Raw genomic sequence first — 22292 nt, forward strand, 5'->3', positions numbered from 1 at the left:
AGGCAGCACTTACTAGCTCAGTCTGCAGCACTCTTTAGGTCTCCTTCACCTCCTAGGAAAAGGCCCAAGGAAGCCCTTTCTACTGCTCTTGTCTGCTGTAAATCTGCTACTCCAGAGAATGTGATGATCACAACACCTTGCTGCCCTAGAACACAGCCAAGGTCCAGCCTCTAGGGAACTCAGTCTGCAGCTCACCTACCACTCTCCTTCACCCCCAGTGTGAGGCCCAAGGGAGTGGCTTCTGGCTGCTCCTGCTCTGGCTGAATGTTGTTCCAAGTGATGATGATCACAGCACCTTGCCGCCCTAGAAGACAGCCAAGGTCCAGCCCTTCCTGGCTCAGTCTGCAGCCCTTGTTGCACTCTCTCACCTCCTGTAGATAGGCCCAGAGAGTAGGCTTCCTGCTGCTCCTTTCTGCCCAGAATTGCTGGCTATGCTGGATAATGAAATGAGGCAAGTGCCTCTCCTTTTATAGGGCTCAAGGCCCTTTCAAATGGACCGACCAGCCAGCCCTAAATGGGCCGACTGGACAGACCTGGTTGGCTGGCCCAACTGACCTGGTTGGCCCAGCCCAACCAGCCCTATATAAGGGCCCTAGCCAGACCCTTTTGGGCTGCTGCTAGGCTCCCCTTTGCTGCTGCTGGGGACCCTGCTGCAGGCTGCATACCTGCCCATAGACCCCCACTATGCTGCGCTATTTCTTGGCTCCCTGATCTGCCCACACGTGTGCGCCTCAGCTCCGTACTGTTGCTGACGTCATCCATGAGCTCATGGCCTCTTCTCTTGGGTCCCTACTGCTGTCCTCTGCTCCGCCTTATGCTCTGCAGATCAGCCAGGTACCCTCCTCTCTTCTTTTGGGGCACATCTTGCCCTAGGTCTCCCTCCCCCATGCTCTCCTCATATGGGGGCTTATAGATGGGGAGGTGACCATTCCAACAGTTTCATCATACACTTATCTTGGGGTCATCTTTTCCAAACCTATCTTCACTATGAAACCCGCGATGCAGGCACGCTTGAGAAGAGGATATGCTTCATTGGCTAGACTAGAGAGGTAGTTCTTCCGCTCTCACTTTCAAGATCCACGGACCAAAGGGTTGCTTTTTGACTCCTTGGTCCGTCCAACGAGGATGTATGGCAGTCCATGTTGGGGGTCAAACTTGTCGGCTACAGAGTGGGCCCGTGTGGAGTGGCTACAGGTTCTCGTGTTATCACGGATGATCTGTGGTAAGCCATCCGTTCCTCACCAAATCATTCGGGTGGAGTTTGGGTCACCCCCATTACAGCTAGATGCTGCACTTTTAGTCGTCACGTATCTGTACCGAGTCAGGGAGTATGGGGATTACACCTCTGGGCGTAGCAGGTTACCATGGCTAGCACTGTCCTCTTCTATGGCACTTGCAACAGGAGGAGACTAGAGGTGCTGGTATGGACGCACAGAGAGATGGTTTGAGGGACTAGGGCTCCATATGGACAGACTACCCCCATTCCAGTACAGCAGTACTAGCTAGGTGGCTTTACAAGAATGAGCGTGTCCCATCAAGGAATAGCCCCCTCCTTTTATAGCCAAGAGAGGGCCCGAGTGATCTTGGAGTGAAGCTGGGCTTCTACAGAGATCACTTCTTACATATCACAACGGAGGGTTTCATTGACCCACCAGGGTACACTCAGATTTACTTACCCCACTCACTGAGGATCTCTCTTGGGTAGTTTCTGGTCTCTTCACATAGACTTTGTATTGAGAGCGGTAGAGCAAAGCGACTACCTAGGGAGAGGCGCATATGCACTTTGTTTGACATATGCAGGAGGTTGAGACAGAGGTGCACTTCATCTTCAGGTGTCTGGTTTACTATGAGATCCGTGGACGTTTCTACTATCTCTTCAGAGACAGCTATGGGGTTTTGGCCCGATTCATCTCCTACCCAGACTAGCGATGTTTGGCAAGTTTCGTTCATGAGGCACTCAGACACCACGAGAAGATACTTCACACCACGAGAAGATACTTCGAGCACGGAGACAGAAGCAGACTTTTTCCTTGGCTGATCCCTCTCAGAGCTTTATCACAGAGTTTTTCCAGCGATATCACATAGACACCCACGGGACGAGGCCTTGACATGACCGTGGCCTGGAGCCTGTGACCCGACAGCTCAGACAGAGGGTTGACACACATATCAGACTTGGGGACATCCCCTCCATGTTTAGAGTCGGGTCTCGCCCAACGGGGGTCACAGTAGCCCTGGTTAGACGCAGAGCTATGACCAGGAGACATGCAAAGGCTGCACCTTTGAGTGGTCAACAACACTCTATCGCCGATTTCATGCCCCCATTGCCACATCCACCCTGATGTCTTGATGGTGATGATGATGATGATGATGATGATGATGAGATAGTCGACTACCAACATGACATGACTATGTTGTACTTAGGATTTAGTACTGACATTCTGCATATTTTACATTTGCATTGATTTGGATGCTAGCTCCACCACCACAGCTCATTTGTACCAGGTTTTTCACAGTCTCATAGACCCATCGGTCTTCTGAAGACTTTAATAAACTTTCTTTCTTTCTTTCTCTCTCTCTTTCTCCACTCCCTCAACCCCCTTCCCTCCACTTCCTTCTACTCCCTCAAACCCCTTCCCTCCACTCCCTTCTACTCTCTCAGCCCCCTTTAGCCCCCCATTCTCTCCACTTTCTCCATCTTCTCTCAGCCCACCTCTCTCAGCCCCCCCTCTTCTCAATGGCTCCTCCCCGTGGCCTCAACCAAGACCACAAATCTGAGTGGTGGAAGGAGGTGACACCTGGACGCATCTATGACAAGTCAAAAGGAGGAGCAGGAAAGTGGGATTTTTCCTATTGTGGCGAAGAAAAATCTGGAGGCTCAAACCGACTGCGGAATCATTTATTGAGAATAATAGTATTCTACAGTCTACTACGCTTTATTCACATATTGCAGACATGTACATTTCTGTTTTGAGTATTCTAAGAGTGTCTTTAAATGTCTAAAGCTGAAATGGAAAGTTTAGAGCCTCTAAAAGTTGTTTTCTTTTCATAATTTGTATATTTTTATATAAATTGATGACATGTCATATGACGTGGCGTTCCAATTCCTGCTCCCCCGTTCCCCTTTCCCCGAGCGTTCCCGTTTCGGCACTTGAGATTTCGGAATGTTCCCATTCCCTAGTAATTATGCTGCAAGGATCTGCTGAGAGAAGAAGGCATAAAAGTATGTAGCTATGCGCATGATGGCATCTGGATCTAACTACATAACTTCGTCTAAGTCAATGAGCTGAAAAACACTCTCTCTACTATGCATGGGGCCATGAGTAGAGAAGAAATGCTTATTGACTCTACCTATCATCTATATCTAGAAGGAATCTCATGCATGAAAGGCATACTCTGCTCTCTGATCTAGCAAAATCTACTGATGAGCCCTTGCTGTAGCAAGGCGCTCCTAGATCCAAGCATCATGGGGCCTGTTCTACTCTTTCCTCTGCAAGGCTACCAACTGCTAGCAAACAACAATATCTCGTCTAAGAATCTCACGTCTCCTGGTACTAGCAACCAGATGGTAAAAGTCAGATCTTCAAAGCTACCTCTATAAGGTCCTCCTTTGCATAAAATGCATCAGGAATCCTAATATTGGCAGATTGTCCTCTCAAGTGCAGGTCGGAAACCATCAATACCACCGGAAAGTGATACGAAGTGGAAACCCCAGGGGCAACGCATATTGATCCTCCTCCATTCAAGGCCTAATCATCAGCATAAAACTAGTCAATCCGTGCATGGATAGGCATCTACGGTCTCTTGTTCGACCAAGGAAACACGAGTGACTGTGACTAAGTTTGAAAGGCATCATCAAACCAAACATCTCTGCCCCACTAAAACTGAAAAGGAAGGCATCCCAAGCTGCCCTCTCCAAAGAATGGATGGAGCCCTCTCTACCCCCTTTTTTATTTGAGGGTAACTTCTAAAGTCCCCTCCAATGACCCAGGAATTTGCTGTGGGGGCCCAAGAGGCAACTCCTTCCGGAACAGGACACAATCCCCTCTATTATTGGGAGTGTAGAGGTTGAACTCCTCAACCTTACATCCCCCAATCAAAAGAAGAATCCATTGGGCTCTAGAGAGAAGGGGATGTAGGCCGCACACGAACCGGAACCCATCGGGGGGAAGCAAGTGCCAAGAAAACAGGTGGAGGCGGTACCGAGGTGTTAGGAAATGGAGTCAAGTACTAGTGAGCCCTAGTGTGAGTTTTAGTCTAGTGTGTCCTATGGATGCCACGTGTCACATTGGGAGTTATCCCATATGCGTTCGTACTCATATGTGTGTGTGTGCTCTATATAAGAGCTATACTTGTCACTTGTCACATCAATCAAGTATCAAGCCTACAAGCTCTTTGGTCTACATGTGAGTACTTCATTTTGTTCATTGCTCTTGCTATTTCATTTTCATTTCATTATGTCTCTCTTTGAGTATCATTATCTCTCTCCCTAGCCTAGCCTCTCTCTCTCTCCCTCTCCACCATGCACCTTCACGTGGTATCAGATCCTTCTTTCCTACCTTTCCCTTCTCCGTGCTCAATCTAGAGGATGAGGGAAGCCTGCAAATGAAAGCCATCCTTGCCTCCATGATTGAGCTCCCTTCCACTCTTTCTCCCCATCTTGTTCTCTTCTCACCCTTAGCCTCTCCATGAGCTGCTCTTATTCAAAAAATTAAAGGTTGGAGTTGCTGCCATTGGTGAAGCTACTAGTCTTGAAGCTCTTCCTTGCGAAAACTTCACTCTAACTTTTTCAGCAAATTTGTGGCCTCTATCAGCTGCCGCACTGTTTTGGACGATTTAGGGTTTGCTTGAGGTCATTTTTAAGCTACTTCCTTTATCTCTACAGTCTCCCACCTCTATTACTGCTAGACGACACTATGAACATCACATCCATTGATCAAATCTGAGAAAAACAGTCAAAACTGTGTTTTTTAACCTAAAAGTCGAGTTTTGAAATATCAAGTTGGATACTCAGTTTTTTGGGGACTTTCATGATCAGAGAGCTCCTGAGTGTTGCTAGGATACTTTCTTGCAATAAATTTTAAAAAGCTCTAAATTTTTTAAAACCCTAATTTTTGACAAAAACCCTAATTTCCAGAATTTAGGGCTTTTCTGACTTTTGCAGTCCTTTGCCATAATTGAATCCTCTTACATGTAGATTTTTTTAGGATTTCCCAAAATTGATGTAATTTCATTACTATTTGATACATTCATTTGGGCATTTTGCCTCCTTTGGGCATAATTGATCAAATTTGAGGCTCTACTCTAATTTTGGTGACTCACATCGCGACATTTTGAGAGTCATCATGCGATTGCTCCTTGTAGCTGCCCCCATGGATAACATCGACATATAATTCAGGGCATTCTTGCCATATTCTTCACCGACATACTTCTTTGGATCGGGATGTGCACTCTTATGTGCAATAGCTACTTCGGGTCATTTATGGATTCTCTGCCCTTGCTATGCATAAAATGAATGAAATACATTTTTATTTTCTATGACTGGGGTCAATAAAGATTCTCTACCTTGAGTAGTCCCTGTAAAATGAATGTTTGAGGTTCCAATAAAGGGTCTCAGCCTTGGGTAGTCCTCCTAAAAGATATGGCTGACGTACTGTCAAATGATCTCAAAAATACCTGAAGTACCTAAAGTACCATGGTTGCACAAATTCATCCACATGTGCATATAGCAACCTATGGGAGTGCAAAGAAAAACAATGTCATTTTACAACCCCCCTTGACATTGTTTGAATGTCTCGTATCCCCAAGATGTCGTGTAAAGAGAGGCATTGACAGGCTTTTAGTGAGGGTATTTGCCACATTGTCCTCAATGGAACAATATGTGACATCAATGAAGCCATCTGTGATACAAATCCGCACATAATGATAGTGGTTTTCAATGTGTTTCATGCGAGCATGAAATACGGGATTGTTGCCAATAGCAATGTAACTCTGGCTGTCAAAGAAGATTGGAGTTGTGTTACCATCCTGAGCATGATGCAAGTCATGCAGACGCTTCCTTAACCACATACATTCGATAGTGGCTGAATTTGTAGCTTTGTATTCTGCTTCACTGGAGGAGAAAGAAAGAAAGAAAGAAAATAAATTTTATTAGAGTCTTCGGAAGACCGATGGGTCTATGAGATTGAAAGAAAACCTGATACAAATCACAGTAAGGGTGGAGCTACTAAACGAGCATCATCACCTATGCTGAATCCTAAGTCTGATCATACATAATCAAATACATCTGAGTGTGACAATGAAAAGAAAAAAGACTGGAGCGGAGCGGAATCCTCCGTATGTCATGTTGCCATGAGATGCACGCTGAGCCCAATGAGAAGCAATAGCTGGAAGTGGACCTACGATCATCGATGTCCCTTGACCATTATGAGTCAGTGAAGCCACTCAAAGAAATGTCACCATCTGGAGCATAATGCAGCCCATAGGAAAGTGTACCCTATACATATCTAAGAACCCTCTTCGTTGCATTCCAATGTGGGACAATGCATGAATTGGCTTGCTTCAGCCCATACAAGGCTTTCTCAAGCTTGAATACCTTGTGCTCTTGTCCCTAACAACAAAACCCTGGTGCTGATGCACATAGACCTCCTCCTTGAGATCCCATTGAGGAAGGTGGTCTTGACATCCATCTGGTACACAGACCAACCATAAAACGCAGCAAGTGAGATGATAGAGCAAATGGTAGCCATCTTGGCCACCGGAATAAAGGTCTCCTCATAGTCTATCCCCTCTTCTTGTGCATAACCCTTGGCAACTAAACAGGCTTTGTACTTCCTAACTATACCATCTGCATGATACTTTATCTTGTAGATTCATTTGGTGCCAACCACATTCTTTCCAATGGGCACATCAACCAAGTCTCATGTAGCATTCTTCTGAATGGATCTAATCTCAGCTTCTATGGCTTTCTACCATGCCGGATTGCCTTGAGCATCCTCAAAGCGATGAGGCTCAGTTTTAGCTTCCATCATTTGGGTCATTATGGGAGAAAAATTCACCTGCTTCTTAGCATTCTGAGTGCAAGCTCTGGTTCTCCCTAATACAGGCTGATCTTTGGCATTTGCAAGTGTCAACCTAGCCCATCTAGGAACTGAATTCTCAGCTGTCCTGCTGGGAAAATTATTTGGAAGTGTATCTGACATTGCATCCTTTGCACGGCGCTGATAATGCTTCCAAATATTGGGCTGTCCCTCCCCATGAGCTTGCTGCAAATCTGAAACATTCGAGGGAGAAGAACCCTCAACATGTGGTAACCCTGCTAAAATCTGAGAGGTGAAAGGAACATCAAAACTGGTGAACCCAAGTCACTTGAAGCACCCAAATCAGCATCATCCTCAACTTGAACAATATTCAGAGGTGTATCATCATATGGAGGAAAATCCTTATTGATGGGCTGCATGCCATCATGCTCAGTATAGAAAACATCCCTGCTTATGATTACTTCCCTTGTGGCTGGATCATAAATCCTGAAGCCTCTACTTTCAGTGCTTTACCACATAAAGATGCATTTAGTGCTTTTATCATCAGGCTTGGATCGATACTTAACTGGTACCAAAGCATATGCAATAGAACCAAACACTCTGAAATGATTTACCTTGGGCTTGTAGCCATAAAATGCCTCAAAAGGCGTCATGTCAACCAATGCTTGTGTAGGGCATCGATTCTGAGTATATGTGGCTGTAACTATTGCTTCACTCCAAAATGCTTTTGACATTTTCTTAAATTTCAGCATACACCGTGTCATCTCCATGAGAGTTCTGTTCTTCCTCTTTGCAATCGGATCATGTTGAGGCGTGTATGGTTTTGTTCTGTGATGCTTTATCCCATGCTCTTTCAAGTACTCTTGAAAAGCATGTGAAGTATACTCTCTCCCATTGTCAGATTTAAGCGTTCCAATTCTAAAATTGGTTTGGTTTTCAGCCAATGCTTTGAACTCCTTAAACCAATTGAACACTTCAGATTTTCTTTTCATGAGAAAGAGCCAAGTGAACCTGGAGTAATCATCGATGAATGTGACAAAATACCAATATGCTCTATGGGTTGTGACATTCATTAGTCCAGACTCCACAAACATCACGTTGCACAATTTGCAAAACCCTTTGTGCTCTTATTGAACCTGGACAATCGTTTTGGAACGGTAGGCGATGTAACTTTCTACACACATCTCTTGAGCGGGCTGCTGTAATTAAATCTTCAACCACATTATGATGATGCAAATATGCCAAAGCTTTGTGATGTGCATGACCAAACCTAGCATGCCATAAATCACTAGGAGTAGCATACGAGACAGCAAAAGCATGCTGATTACAAGGCTGAGCATTGAGCTTGTAAAGACCCATGCTGGTCTCATAAGAGCTTGTAGCCACAATCTCATACGCTTTCTTTGGATCGTTGATCCTGCATTGATCATCCTGAAATTCCACAAGCATGTGCTGAGCATGGGCCATGGACGGAACTGAAACAAGATTTTTCCTCAAGTCAAGAACTTAACGGGTATACTTTTTCTTTCCTGAATCTAGAAGGATGGGAACAACTCTCACTCTTGTGATGTCCTAAGTTGCATCATTAGCACAAGTGACCTGTCTTCCATGAACATGTTTGATTTCTTTAAACCACTCTACCCTGTGAGTCATGTGCTTCGATGCACCACTATCTAGATACCAAGTATCTATGGCAGCAAATGAAGAATCACCAAATGAAGCATGAGAATCATCATGTGCAATTGAATCCCCCCTGGCACCAAAGCTATTCTAAATGCAGTAAATACAAAATCCTTTCCCTCTTGTGCAAAATTTGCATGAGATGGTGAAGCATTTGTATTCTCAACTCATCCAACACAATTACTACTTGTGCATTGCCTGTTGTGCAAAATTTGCATGAGATGGTGAGGCATTTGCATTCTCAGCTGGTCCAACATAATTAGTACTTGTGTATTGCCTCTTTTTCTTATTGGCAATCCTTTTTTGGCACTCTGCAATGTAATGTTCAGGCTGAAGGTGGATGGTGGAGAGGGAGAGAGAGAGGGTAGCGTAGGGAGAGAGATAATAATACTCAAAGAGAGACATAATGAAATGGAAATGAAATAGCAAGAGCAATGAAAAAAATGAAAGTACTCACATGTAGACCAAAGAGCTTGTAGGCTTGATACTTGATTGATTTGACACTAGACAAGTACAGCTCTTATATAAGAGCACATACACACATATGAACACCTATGCATCTGGGATAACTCCCAATGTGACACGTGGCATCCATAGGACACACTAGACTAGATCTCACACTAGAACACTAGAACACACCAAACTGACTCAACTTGGCTTCATATTCTAACGTAGGCTTCTTGCAATAATTGCATCTGGCTTTCTTCACCTTTGCACCTTTATATGCATTCTCTGCATTTTTGTTTGCATTTTCCTCCTATGGGGAGAGAGTTCATTGATCTCGACCTTCTCAATCTTCAGTCTCATGTTAAGTTGCTAATCGAAATCTTTGAGTTCATTGAGCCCGACCTTCGCATTCTTCAGTCTCATGTTAGTTGTCTAATCGAAATCTTTGGTCCTCACATTATTTCACTAATAGAAATCTTTCTGTCTCACATTAGTGATCTAATTGAAATCTTTCATCTCACATTACTTGTCAAATCAAAATATTTCGTCTCATTATTATCACCGTGCTGGCATGGATCAAAGGACACTATCTAGTCACATAGCTGAGAAAACATTGCCCAAGTAAACTCTGGAGAAGATTAACAATTCAATATATTACACACATATTATATAGATTACAATCTCAAAGACTCCTTTACTTCAGATTACATCTCAAGGACTCATTGTTGAGCTCCCCTGATTGCACACTCGGCCCTCCTTGCTCCTTTCCAAAATGGGCCTGGTTCCTAAAAATAATCTCCTGCAGGCTGAAATCTATCCTTTCCATGGGTGGCAAGTGCTTGCTCCCCCTGACTAGAAGAACGGGCAACATTGGAGGTCCTCGTTTCTTCCCATAAGAGCAAGCCAACTAACTCATCAAATGTGAGTGAAGCAGCCCTGAGCATAACGGTCAAGGAGGTAACAAATGTGCCATATGAAGGAGCCAGGCTGTTGAGAGTAATAGAGACCGATTTCTTGTCTTCTAAGTTCTATGTATTCATCAATAGCTGCGAGCTCATCTCAAATATCAGTAATCTCAGCAATGTGCTCAGAAATGGTTATCCCAAGTATTCTTTGCATGCTTATACGACTCAATGGTAGACTTGATGTGCGTCTTCACTGATAATGCAATCAAAGACAAAGCTTGGGCAACCCTGCAATCAAACCTCTTCTGATCTTCCATGGGAGCTACCGGAGTAGAAGCCTGAGTGGTGGTGGAAGATGCACTAGTAGATCTAGCAGATCTAGTCTCACCACCATTCATGATATCCCATAAACCTTGCCAATGAAAATATTCCTGAGCGTAAGTGACCACAAAGAATAGTTGGGTCCATCCAACTTATCTGCCTCAGTCATTGTACCAAAATTCTCATTGAGAGACATGACTACAAGCTCAAGAATAAAGGAAAATGTACCTGCAAAGAAAAGACAGCAAATGGACAACTGAAAGACCATTGACTGCTATGCAATCACTGCAATGGCATTCACTGACAGTGGCTGTTCTAAAATAGCAGTAAATCTTCCCCAAATTTTTTTCTTAAACCTCAATCCCTTCCGGGATATAAAATGCAATCAAGCACTATATTTATGCCCCAAAAGTTGTCCTCAACCACACCAAGCACGGGCTGAAATGCGATGTACTTCTGCCCCAAAAATCAGCTTCAATCTAAGCCAAACAATGGCTCACAATGCGATAGCAAACTCTTGATCAATAGGCATCCAAAAGTTCATAACCTTCAGCCAACACTGGGCACAACTTGAGAAATAGATTGAGCTGAATATGCAGCCCCAAATCTGTCCCAAATGCACATGCTCAAACTCCAAATGCACCTGTACTCCAAGTACTCCAAGAACACTTGTGCAAGGTAACTGAAAGCACGGGCTGCAAGTACAAACTGGAGCTGCAAATACAACCTGGAAGATGTTCGAAATGAGTGGATTCAAGGGCAAAGGCATGAGCTATGCTTTTGCAAGTGAAAATGGTGAGACAAATGTCGAGCTGATGGCGAGGCAGGTCCGGGAGCTGATGGCGGGTGTACGGTTAGGGCAGGAATAGGATTCTGTACATTTGTACAGATTGTACAGATGACGAACCATACAAAGCTGTGGCATGTTGCAGTATAGGCAGAAATTGGAGACCGTAGTGAGATGAGGGAGCTAGCAAAGCTGAGCTCTCAAGATCTCACGAAAAGTAGGTGAGCTGAAACAAAGTCACCCAGCAATGAAACATTATTCTCCATGACGGAAGTGCAACAGGAGCATGTGGTAGAGCGGGAAGGAGGTGGGTTGCATCAACGAGCTTTGATACCACATGTAGGAACAAGAATGGATATGGATTGTGAAAACAAGAAAGAAAGAAAGAAAGAAAGAAAGAAAGTCTATTAACGTCCACTGGAGACCAAAAGGTCTATGGGACAGCAAGAAACCCTCTAGTACATCTGCTTTAGGGAGTGCAAAAAGCAACCCCAATTATTTAGAGTACCTACATGATATTTTGGAAGAGTAAACAGCCATACATCAGTTTAAGACTGAGAGTCTTTTGGTTTTGATTTAAACTCTCTGATTAGTGCTACCCCTTCACGGTAAAGTGCCCATTTTCCATCCTTTCTAGCAGCCCCGACTTTAGCTAATTCAGTTGCCTTAATCTTGAGTTGAGTTTGTGTAAGCTCCTCTGCTATCCATACTTTGGTGCCCTTCAGCTTGTAAGATTGTCGAAGAAGCTTGATCCACATATCTTTTGACTTCAGTGTAAGGATTGCATGACCTCTATAGTGCAAAATAGAAGCTGCCTGGAGTCATCATCATTCACCCATTCGATGTTGGGCAAACTTGATTTGATCTTTGTCAATATTTCACTATATGTATCCTCCTATTTGTACCAATCTTTTGGGAGCCCCCCTATTCTAATCTTCAGCGCATTATCACATCTAGCTTCGTGTTCTTTAATCTCTGCTTGGATATCAGACTTACTTGCTGTGTTGCCCACTTCCACAAACACTTCCTTCCTAGCAGTTTGTACTTCAATGTGAACAAGATCTTTGACTGTAGAGACTAGCTACGGGGTAGGGGGGGAATCCTTACAAGATTTTACAGCCTCATCAATTATTGCCTGCTTACTAGGCCTTTCCAAGATGTGAAGTCGGGCCTTTACTTCTGCCAACTCCAATCGTAGCTCTCTCACTGCCTGCTACAGATAAAAAATCTGATCCTATTGCCCAAGGATGGGCCGTTTTGAGCCTTCTTGTTGGTAATTCCGTGCGTATGGAGAGGGTGTCATGGCTACAAGTGTAGAGTACCGAGTCCTAATGGATGTTGAAGTAGTAGAGGGGGTTGAGGGCGACTTAGAGGAGAGGGTAGGCCAATCCATAGTTGGCTGTATGATGAACCCCCCATCATAACCTAACCCCCAGGTTGGGTTGGGGGTTTTTCCCAACTCGGGGTTAGGGAGGACTAGAACTAGACTAGGATTAGACTAGGTACGGACGGGAGATATTGAGGATGGAGAGGTGTTGATGAGTAAAGGTACGGTTGTACGGGAGGTACGGTTGTACGGAAGGTACGGCTGTACGGAAGGTAGGGGAGAGACTGTACGGGTGGTACGGTACAAAAGGTACAAAGGTTGTATAGGAGAGAGGGTGTACGGGAGAGGTACGGAGGATACGAGGAGGCTGTGCGGAAGGGAAGGTACTGGAGAGGCTGTACGGGAAGGTACAATGGGAGAGCTATGGGAGGCTATGTATGGAAGGTATGATAGGCTACGTACGGAACATATGGAAGGTACGGAAGCTACGGGAGGCTACGTACGGAAGGGAAGGTACGGGAGAGAAGGTACAAGAAGCAACCACAAGTGAAGTCCACAAGGTTCCGATTCCATCCATGGCTCATGATGAACACATGCTTGTGGAATCTCAAGATGATCAATGCAGGATCAAGGATCCAAAGAAAGGGTATGAGATTGTGGCTACATGTTCTTATGAGGCCAGCATGGGTCTTTACAAGCTTGAGGCTCAGCACTATAATGAGCATGCTATGGCTGTCTCTTTTACTACTCCAGGTGATTTATGGCATGCTAGGTTTGGTCATCACATCACAGAGCTTTGGTGTATTTGCATAATCATAATATGGTTGAAGGTTTGCCAAAATTACAGCAGGCCACTCAAGAGGTATGTGAAGCTTGTGCTCTTGGAAAGTTGCATCGCTTACCGTTCCAAAAGGATGGTCCAGGTTCAATAAGAGCACAAAGGGTCTTGCAGATTATGCATAGTGATTTTTGTGGACCAATGAATGCCACAACCCATAGAGGGTATCAGTATTTTGTTACATTTATTGATGATTACTCCGGGTGCACTTAGCTCTTTCTCATGAAAAGCAAATATGAAGTGTTCAATTAGTTTAAGGAGTTTAAAGCATTGGATAAGAACCAAACCAATTTTAGAATTGGAACACTTAATTTTGATAATGGGTGAGAGTATACTTCACATGCTTTTGAAGGGTACTTGAAAGAGCATCGAATAAAAGATCACAAAACAATGCCATACATGCCTCAGCATAATCCGATTGCAGAGAAGAAGAACAGGACTCTCATGGAGATAACACGGTGTGTGCTGAAATTTAAGAGAATGTCAAAAGCATTTTGGGGTGAAGCAAATATTACAGCCACATATATTCAGAATCGATGGCCTACACAAGCATTGGTTGACATGATGCCTTTTGAGGCATTTATGGGTACAAGCCCAAGGTGCATCATTTTAGAGTCTTTGGGTTTGTTGCATATACTTTGGTACCAGCTAAGAAGATCCAAGCTTGATGATAAGAGCATCAAATGCATCTTTGTAGGCTATAGCACTGAAAGCCAAGGCTTTTCGATCATAGAGTTCACTTGGATGGGGAGCGTTCTCAAGGACGGGCATTCCGTTACAGATTATTGCCCTGCAGGATGCACATGAGGATATCCTAGTCTTTGATGTTCAGTCGGGAGTCAGTCGGGAGGTAGTCTTACCAGATCTTCTGATGATATTCTTTTGGAGGCTGCTTGTCATCCTATCAAGATTGCAAGGAGTTGTATGGTGGTTCCCCTATTAGGTTCTTGCAGTGGGACCCAGGGGAGTGGAAATGGATTAATGAGGGGCACCGAGAGAAGAGCATCCCGTTCTTTCGTTATACAATCAGAAATGCCCGGAGATTTTAGCTCAGCAGTAGAGGTTGGGGGCCCTCCAGAGCCCCTCATTGGGATGGTTTTTGAATTTTCGCAACTGTGCATAAAATCTTATGGTGTAGGCTCTGGAAATCCCTCAGAAGTAGAAAAATCACTCTTTTCTTTTAGCTTTCTATTCATGGAGGGATTGCAGTGAACCTGTGGAGATCCAGGTTCGAGGTTGACACTACTTGTCGTCGTTGCCACATTGTAGTTGAGTCACTACAGCATTGCCTTTCGGAGTGCAGATAGGTGAGGACGATCTGGAAAGGTGTTGCTAGTATTTTCAGTATGTTTCATACAACACCTTGGGGAGGGACAACCCAATATTTGGAAGCATTATTAGTGCCGTGCGAAGGATGCCATGGCAGATGCACTTCCAGATACTATTCCCAGTGGGATAGCTGAGAATTCAGTTCCTCGATGGGCTAGGTTGACACTTGCAGATGCTAAAGATCAGCCTGCATTGGGGAGAACCAGGGCCAGCACTCAAAATGCTAAGAAGCAGGTGAATTTTTCTCTCATGACCCAAGTGATGAAGCTGAAACTGAGCCTTAGCACTTTGAGTATGCTCTGGGCAATCCGGTGATAGGACAAAATCTGTATCAAGTTTTTGAGCACTGTATATAGCTGTGGGTAGGCACATAGTTGTACACATCTAGGGTAGGTGTGGGCTTTTGGCATTTGTGGATTTTTCTTTCACAAGCATGATGGACTGATGTATACTTTTTTGAGATAATAAAGTATGTTTTGCAGGGACTTCATGGGAAATGATGAAATGCAATGTGGTTGTACCAGACTTCCAGAGCAAGGGTGTCCAGTGTGTGATTAAGCAAAATGTTTTTGGGGTCATGTAAAGTCAAGTCATGAAGGGCTTTTTACATTTTCTTGAGTCAATGTGCACTTGCATGTTACAGGAATTTGATATGTTATGGTGTCCATGTCAAAGGGCTTTTCATGTGTGTGTACGGGGTTGCATGCAAGCTTTAATGTGCATGCTAATGTGTGTGGGAATTGTGTGACTAAAGGTCCAAAATGTGCATTTAATGTGATTTGGGGGAAATGTCTTGAGAGTGGTAAAATGTCACTGATGAGGTGGTAGATTAGGCTGAGGTGGCTGGACTAATTGGGAAGGCATCCTGCTCATGCAAAGGTGGCTACCTGATGGATGAAGGGATGCTTCTCGACGACGAGCTGGCATGCTACGTGAAAGGAGGCTACTATATGATACGAGCTGGAGACCTCTAGAAGGGGAGCGTGCCGCTTATGGTAGATTAGGAGGAGCGAGTGGAGATTGGAGATGGGGGGGATACGGGAGATGGTGAGCAGGAGAGGCTCGTAGTGGAGACGAGGAGAACCGTAAGCTTGAAGGTGGCCTAGTGGAGAATCGCAAGAGAATCGCAATACGCTGATGCGGAAGGAGGGCGAGCTGTAGAGACAAGAAGAGTGGAGCTCAGAAGGAGCTTGGAGAGCAGGGGTGGCATGACTACAGGGGCTGGAGGCTCTCGGACAGCAGGGGGGAGCTCTGAGTCTGCTGCTGCTATTGTGGAGCGGGAAAGGCCTACACCGGAAGCTAGGAAGGAGGTTAAGGTTTGCGCAAGGAGGAAGGGAAGACGTGGGTAAGGAATTGCCAGGAGGCGGTATCCGACGGGTTGGCTGAGGAGCAGCTATGGGAGGCGACAAGGCAGTTGGGCGTGGGCGCACGTAACTCTGGAGGTGGCACCTCAACTGTGGAAAGCCGTTGATATCTTCGCGGATAGGAGGTTGACGACTGAGTGGCAGTGGCAATTGGGTGAGACAGGAGCTTTGGGACCAGCGGGAGGCATGAATGGGGAGCAACCAAGAGCGACTTGGCGCGTGAGCTCGAGGATATTGGAGGAAGCTGAAGACCAGAGATGAGTGGGGGAAGGTCGATGGAAGCTCGGTGGGAGAGACTTGTGTGAGAGAAGAAGCAGATGAGGATCGCAACTGCACATTGCTGGGAGGGAGAATGAGGTAGCTAGCTGGTGTTGCTCTAGACATCAGGGCACGGAGCACGAGCAGCAGTATTGAGATGCTACCTTCCAGTACCTAGCGCGAGGAACATGGAGTGCGAGACAGAGAGGCTGGGGATTGAATTGTTGGATGGGATGAATGATACAAAGGCTACAACAATGGAGAGTCACGCAGTGAGCTTCACAGGGGAGTTTTCTTCGTAGTGTGCAGGATTGATGAATTCTTGGTTGGAAGGAGGATGCAGAGAGAGAGAGGAGATAGCTTCTCGTAAAGGAGGAGTGGCTTTTAGTAGGAGATGGTATAGACAATGGGTGGGTCTGATGATGGCTGGAGTTTTTTGAGGAAAGGATGGGTGCTACTCTATGGTAGGGAGCATGCTTAGGAAGGAGGTTACGAGCTATTGCTTAGTGAAAGCTTGAGGCATAGCTGTGGCATCATTTCTGCTGTCTGGAGGACTGTGGCGACATAAGCTATGAGTATGGAGTACTCTACGAGCAAGAGAAAGATACAGACGCTGGACGTAGTCGTGTAAGAGCAGAGATGATCGATGCAATCCACTAGCCAGTCCCTCTCACTCTTTGGTCACTGACTACAGTTTTGGGGAGATGTATGGAATGCTAGAGCTCAGTGTTTGAGAAGGAGATGCTATGGAGCAGTTATGATCACGTCAAGAGTTATGAGCTGTTGCTCTTGATGGAGGCTTACGAGTCTTGGCTGTGGGATCTTGATTGTGGGTTGATGTCTTGAAAAGTCCTAAAGATAACCTTCATGTGGGCTGTGGGTTCGTAGTATTCTGAGGCTGACTGTTCTCTGAGCTGTTGAGGAAAGTTTAGTTCTAAAGTCTAGTTGTCTCGGGTTGTGTAGTCCTTTGGTTCTCTCTGAGTCTGTGTGATCTATGTTCAGTCAATTTTTATGGGGGTTTGTCTCGGTGCCTATTACAAAGACATACTCTAGAATCTGGTTCATAAGCTCATCATGTACGAGCCCACATTGCAACTGATCCCTATGAAGTCTCAGCTATCTAACGTGGTGAAGTACATAATTCTTGGTTGTCTTTCCATTTTTTCCTTATCACCGGCATGGCAGAAAGCCATGGAAGCTGAGATTAGATCCATTCAGAAGAATTCTAACATGGGACTTGGTTGATGCGCCCTTTGGCAAGAATGTGGTTGGCACCAAATGGATCTACAAGATGGTTCAGTTGAGAAATACAAAGACCATTTAGTTGCCAAGGGGTATGCACAAGAAGAGGGGATAGATTATGAGGAGACCTTTGCTATGGTGGCCAAGATGACTACCATTCGCTCTGATATCTCTCTTGCTGCATTTTATGGTTGGTCTGTGTACTAGATGGATGTCAAGATTGCCTTCCTGAATGGGGATCTCAAGGAGGAGGTCTATGTGCATCAGCCCTAGGGTTTTGTTGTTCAGGGACAAGAGCACAAGGTATGCAAGCTCAGGAAAGCCTTGCATGGGCTGAAACAAGCGCCTCGTGCATGGTATCATGAGATACATTAGTTCTTGCTGTCCTAGGATTTTGTCAACACTGATACAGAGCCAAAATTTATATGTTCTGCAACAAAAATCAGATTTGGTCATGCTTGTGCTTTATGTCGATGACATCATACTCAATGGCAGTAATTTGCAGCAGTTCAGTCCGTCTTGTGTTAGACTTTTAACATGACAGATTTGGGCCTCTTATACTACTAGCTTGGCATTAAATTTTGGCAAACCCAAGGGGGGATATCTATAACAGAGACAAATATTCGAAGGGGTTGTTGCAGAAATTTAAGATGGAGAATTGTAAGCCTAAGGCCACTCATTGGAAAAGGGAATAAAGCTGAGTAAGCATGATACAATTGAAAAGTTTGATGGTACATTGTACAGGCAGTTGGTTGGCAATTTGATCTACTTATGCTCTACACGGCCATACATTGCCTATGCCACAACGCTTCTTAACCAGTTCATGCATTGTCCCACAATCATGCATTGGAATGCAATAAAGAGGGTTCTCAGATATGTATACGGTACACTTTCCTATGGGCTGGATTATGCTCTAGATGGTGACATTTCTCTGAGTGGCTTCACCGTGGTTAGGGGACATCGATGATTGCAGGTCCACTTCCGGCTATTGCTTCTCATTGGGCTCAGCGTGCATCTCATGGCTCAATAAGAAGAAAGACTATGTGTCTCTCTCCTTCAGTGAAGCAGAATACAAAGCTGCAAATTCAGCCACTATGGAATGTATGTGGTTAAGGAAGCTTCTGCATGACTTGCATCATGCTCAGGATGGTAATGCAACTTCGATTTGCCGTGACAGCCAGAGTTGCATTGTTATTGGGAACAATCATGTATTTCATGCTTGCATAAAATACATTGAAAACCACTACTATCATTATGTGCGGGATTGAATCACAAATGCCTTCATTGATCTCACATATTGTTCCACTAAGGACAATGTGGCAGATATCTTCACTAAAATCCTTTCAGTTCCTCTCTTCACACGACATCGACCTGGCTTGGGGATACTAGACATTCAAACAATGTCAAGGGGGGTTGTAAAATAACATTGTTTTCTTTTGCACTCCCATAGGTTGCTATATCCACATGTGGATGAATTTGTGCAACCAAGGTACTTTAGGTACTTCAAGTACTTCTAGATCATTCTAGAGTACTTCAGCCATATCATTGAGGGGGGATTTGTAGAGATATATACAATGATATGGTGGTGTAGGATAGACTAGGACTTAGCCTATTTTGGAGTTTTAGTGTGTTCTAGTACTTGGACTATATATACCAAGTACTTGTACTTCATTTGGTCTAACATTTCATTTGAGTTCACTTGTGTTCACTTGTTCTCTTGTGTTCACAATCCATCTTCATTCTTGTTCCTACAAAATGTACGGACAGGAAGATGGTACAGAAATCCATTAAAAATGTATGGCGGATTGTATGATAGTTATGTGGAAATCTGTATGAAATGTACGACAGCTGTACGTATTGTTGTACGACTGATGTACGGCTTGGATCGGGTGGAGCACGAGCTATACAGTGACGAAAGTGCTCCCATGAAGGTGCCTTGAAGTCCACGAGCAAGCTAAGGTGATCGGAGCAACACACGAGGACACCGGTGAACTTGTTGGGTAATAGAAAGCAAGGCAAGAACATGGTACTAGTAAGAGAGGCTCAGATACCACATGAAGGAACAAATGGCGAAAGGTTGTGAACACAAGTGAGCAAGAAGTGGTCACACAGAAACTCTAATAGAATGCTCAATGAAAATGAAGTGCAAGTACTTGGTATATATAGTACCCAAGTACTACACACCAAAATAGACCAAGTCCTAGTCTATCCTACACCACGATGTCATTGTATGTGTCTACAATTTTTCTATTCCTGTAGGATTTCTAGAGTCTCCTTGAAATGTTTTTCTGCAAATCAGTAGTAATACGAAAACTATCCCAATGAAGAGCTCTTGAAGACCTCCAATCTCTACAACTGAGCTGAAATCACCTGACATTACTGACAATATAATGAAAGAAGGGAACGCTCTTCTCTCAATTCCCTTCATCAATCCACTCCCACTCTCCTAGGTCCCACTGGAAGAACTTTATGGGAACACCTCCATAAAGCCATAATATCCATTATCCAAGAGAAATGAGAAAAGGGTCAAGATTCAGGTACTAGTGAAATCAAGACCAAACTCCACATAACACACAATCCTGACGGGCTGAAATGCTCTCTCTAGCAAGATGTCATCTGTGGATCTGGACAGCCTGACTCCCCAATGCATATAAAAAACTATGGCATTCTCATGTGCATCTCAAACTGCAATAACTTGAAGTGGAATGCTCGTACTTGTCGTGAACACGGCCATCCAAGTGGAACACGTAATAAGCATGTCATCTGTATCCACCTGATCCACTAGCAAGGTTGCATCGATTCTCCCTACACTCCCTCTGAGATGACTAATCATCTAAGATTTCCTATCATCTATAAGATTTCAAAAGCTTTCAAGGATCCCACAATGGAGATAGGCCCCCTCTCCCAACTGGACCACTGTATGTAGTGAAAAGCACCAAGTGGTCTGCCATGCTCATCCAATATACTATCGTTTAACATGACAGGCTGCCTATCATCTCTTCACAAGAGGAAAGGGAAACCGTCTGAAGAGTACTCTTGAAGCTGGCCCATGCTTTGAGGATAGCAGTCATAAGAGGGAAAGAAGGAGATCTGAGATGGGCTGAAGTAAAGATCTAGCAGCTGGTACTATCCATCTAGTCTCCTCCCGATGAAGGTGTGTAGGCATGTATGCTGTGAATAAAAAGTCCTTCTGTGGCTCCTGCCCAGGCATAAGTCCCCTCACACCATCGACATTCCATTTAGAATACATAGTTTGGTGACTATACATAAAAGTGTCTAAACAAATTCTTTATCATGTTGGCTGAGCAACTTCAAAGAATATTATCAACATGTCGAAAGTTTTATTTGCATTTCTCTCTTTTGGGTCACTATATAACGTATTCACAAAGGCTCATAATTTTTTTAAATCATGATTGACACCCCCATGATGTCCATTATAGTGCCAAATTAAATTGGAAAATTGTGAGCTTGGCAATCGGTGTCAAAGAGGGATGAAAAAGATGGTGCAATCATGATGTTTGATTTTTTCCCCCATGCCAATAATTTTCCCATGATTTCTTGGTCATGTAAATTGAGCATAGAAAAGGGAATTTGAAATGAAATTTTCCTTAAAAGGAAGGAGGCTCTTTCCAAACCGTCCCTATTTTTGTCCTCATTATACTGACCTCTACTTAGGGTAGTGTGCATGATGTATGCTTTCTTTACCATGCCAATAAATTTTCCACGATGTCTTGATTATTTAGATTGAGAGTGGATGAGGAAACCATCAAATGATTTTTTTTCCGGAGAGAGATTGACATTTTCATACCTTCAAAGTACACATTCATGTTTTGTAACTATGAAGCATGCTACATACAATTTTCAAACTATCAAATTTATCATACAATGAATAGGTCAATGTTGTGAAGTTGGTGCTAGATGAATATTAACCATATAACATCTTGTAAGTGAAAAGGGAACAACCTTTTGATAAATGTGTATTTTGTATGAATCATCTAGAAAGTGAAAAAGGAAACAACCTTTTGATGGGATGTGTATTTTGCTTCATTTAATTTTAAATAGGGTGACCACAAGAACATAGAAAGCCAACTATGTACATATCAGAACTATTTTCAAGAAAAAGAAGAGAAGGTGAGACTTGATTACTTTCATGCCTTTTCAAAAGTAGACAATAGATTACAGTGTAAAGGTAGAATAGAGATACACTAGATTTGTGCTTGTATGGCTTTAAAAATAACAAAAGTTTGTTCGTGTGTCTTAGGAAATGAGGAAGAAAGAGGAAGAAAGGTTGAAGATAGATTTAAAATTGGTAAGGCTGTCTTAAATACATCATACCTTTAATTTTTTTTTTAAAAGAGAGCTATTTGGTTACTAAGATGATAACTTAGTCTATTTAAGGTTGTACCTATATCTGAACAATGTTATTTCCTTTTTAGATATAGATATGTGGCTAGCTTCATTGGTTTTGGTTCCGAGTTAATGTATTTGCAGACATCCCATTTTTGAACTTATGAAACCAGTGAATAACCTCTTTGGTTAGGGAATGCTCCCTTTATAAACTTTTTTTTTTCCCGAAAAAACAGTGCTGATTATATTACTTCGAAAACAAGATACATGAGGTCAGTTTTGCAGCTGATGGGGCTGCATTCACAAATCAGACGCAGCCCTAAAAGGAAACAGAAAGCTCTCTCTCACGGAGGGATCAGGCGAGTGTGAATGAACAGCCAGAGAGGTGGTGAATAGCGCCACTGAAGGCC

General features: G+C 43.9%; 1 protein-coding gene across 1 annotated transcript in view; it reads left to right on the forward strand.

Annotated features, from left to right (window-relative positions):
- LOC147883595 (uncharacterized) overlaps positions 1–22292 on the forward strand; it is a 205074-nt gene that overhangs the window by 117349 nt on the left and 65433 nt on the right. The window contains exon 10 of the mRNA XM_087399525.1: positions 21797–21844. Within this exon, the coding sequence (XP_087255651.1) occupies positions 21797–21844 (48 nt within the window). The remainder of the gene's footprint in view (positions 1–21796; positions 21845–22292) is intronic.

The sequence above is a fragment of the Dipteris shenzhenensis genome, chromosome 28 (assembly GCF_047967505.1).
Source record: "Dipteris shenzhenensis isolate YYH24624 ecotype China chromosome 28, Dip_SZ_1.0, whole genome shotgun sequence".
NCBI classification, from domain to species: Eukaryota; Viridiplantae; Streptophyta; class Polypodiopsida; order Gleicheniales; family Dipteridaceae; genus Dipteris; species Dipteris shenzhenensis.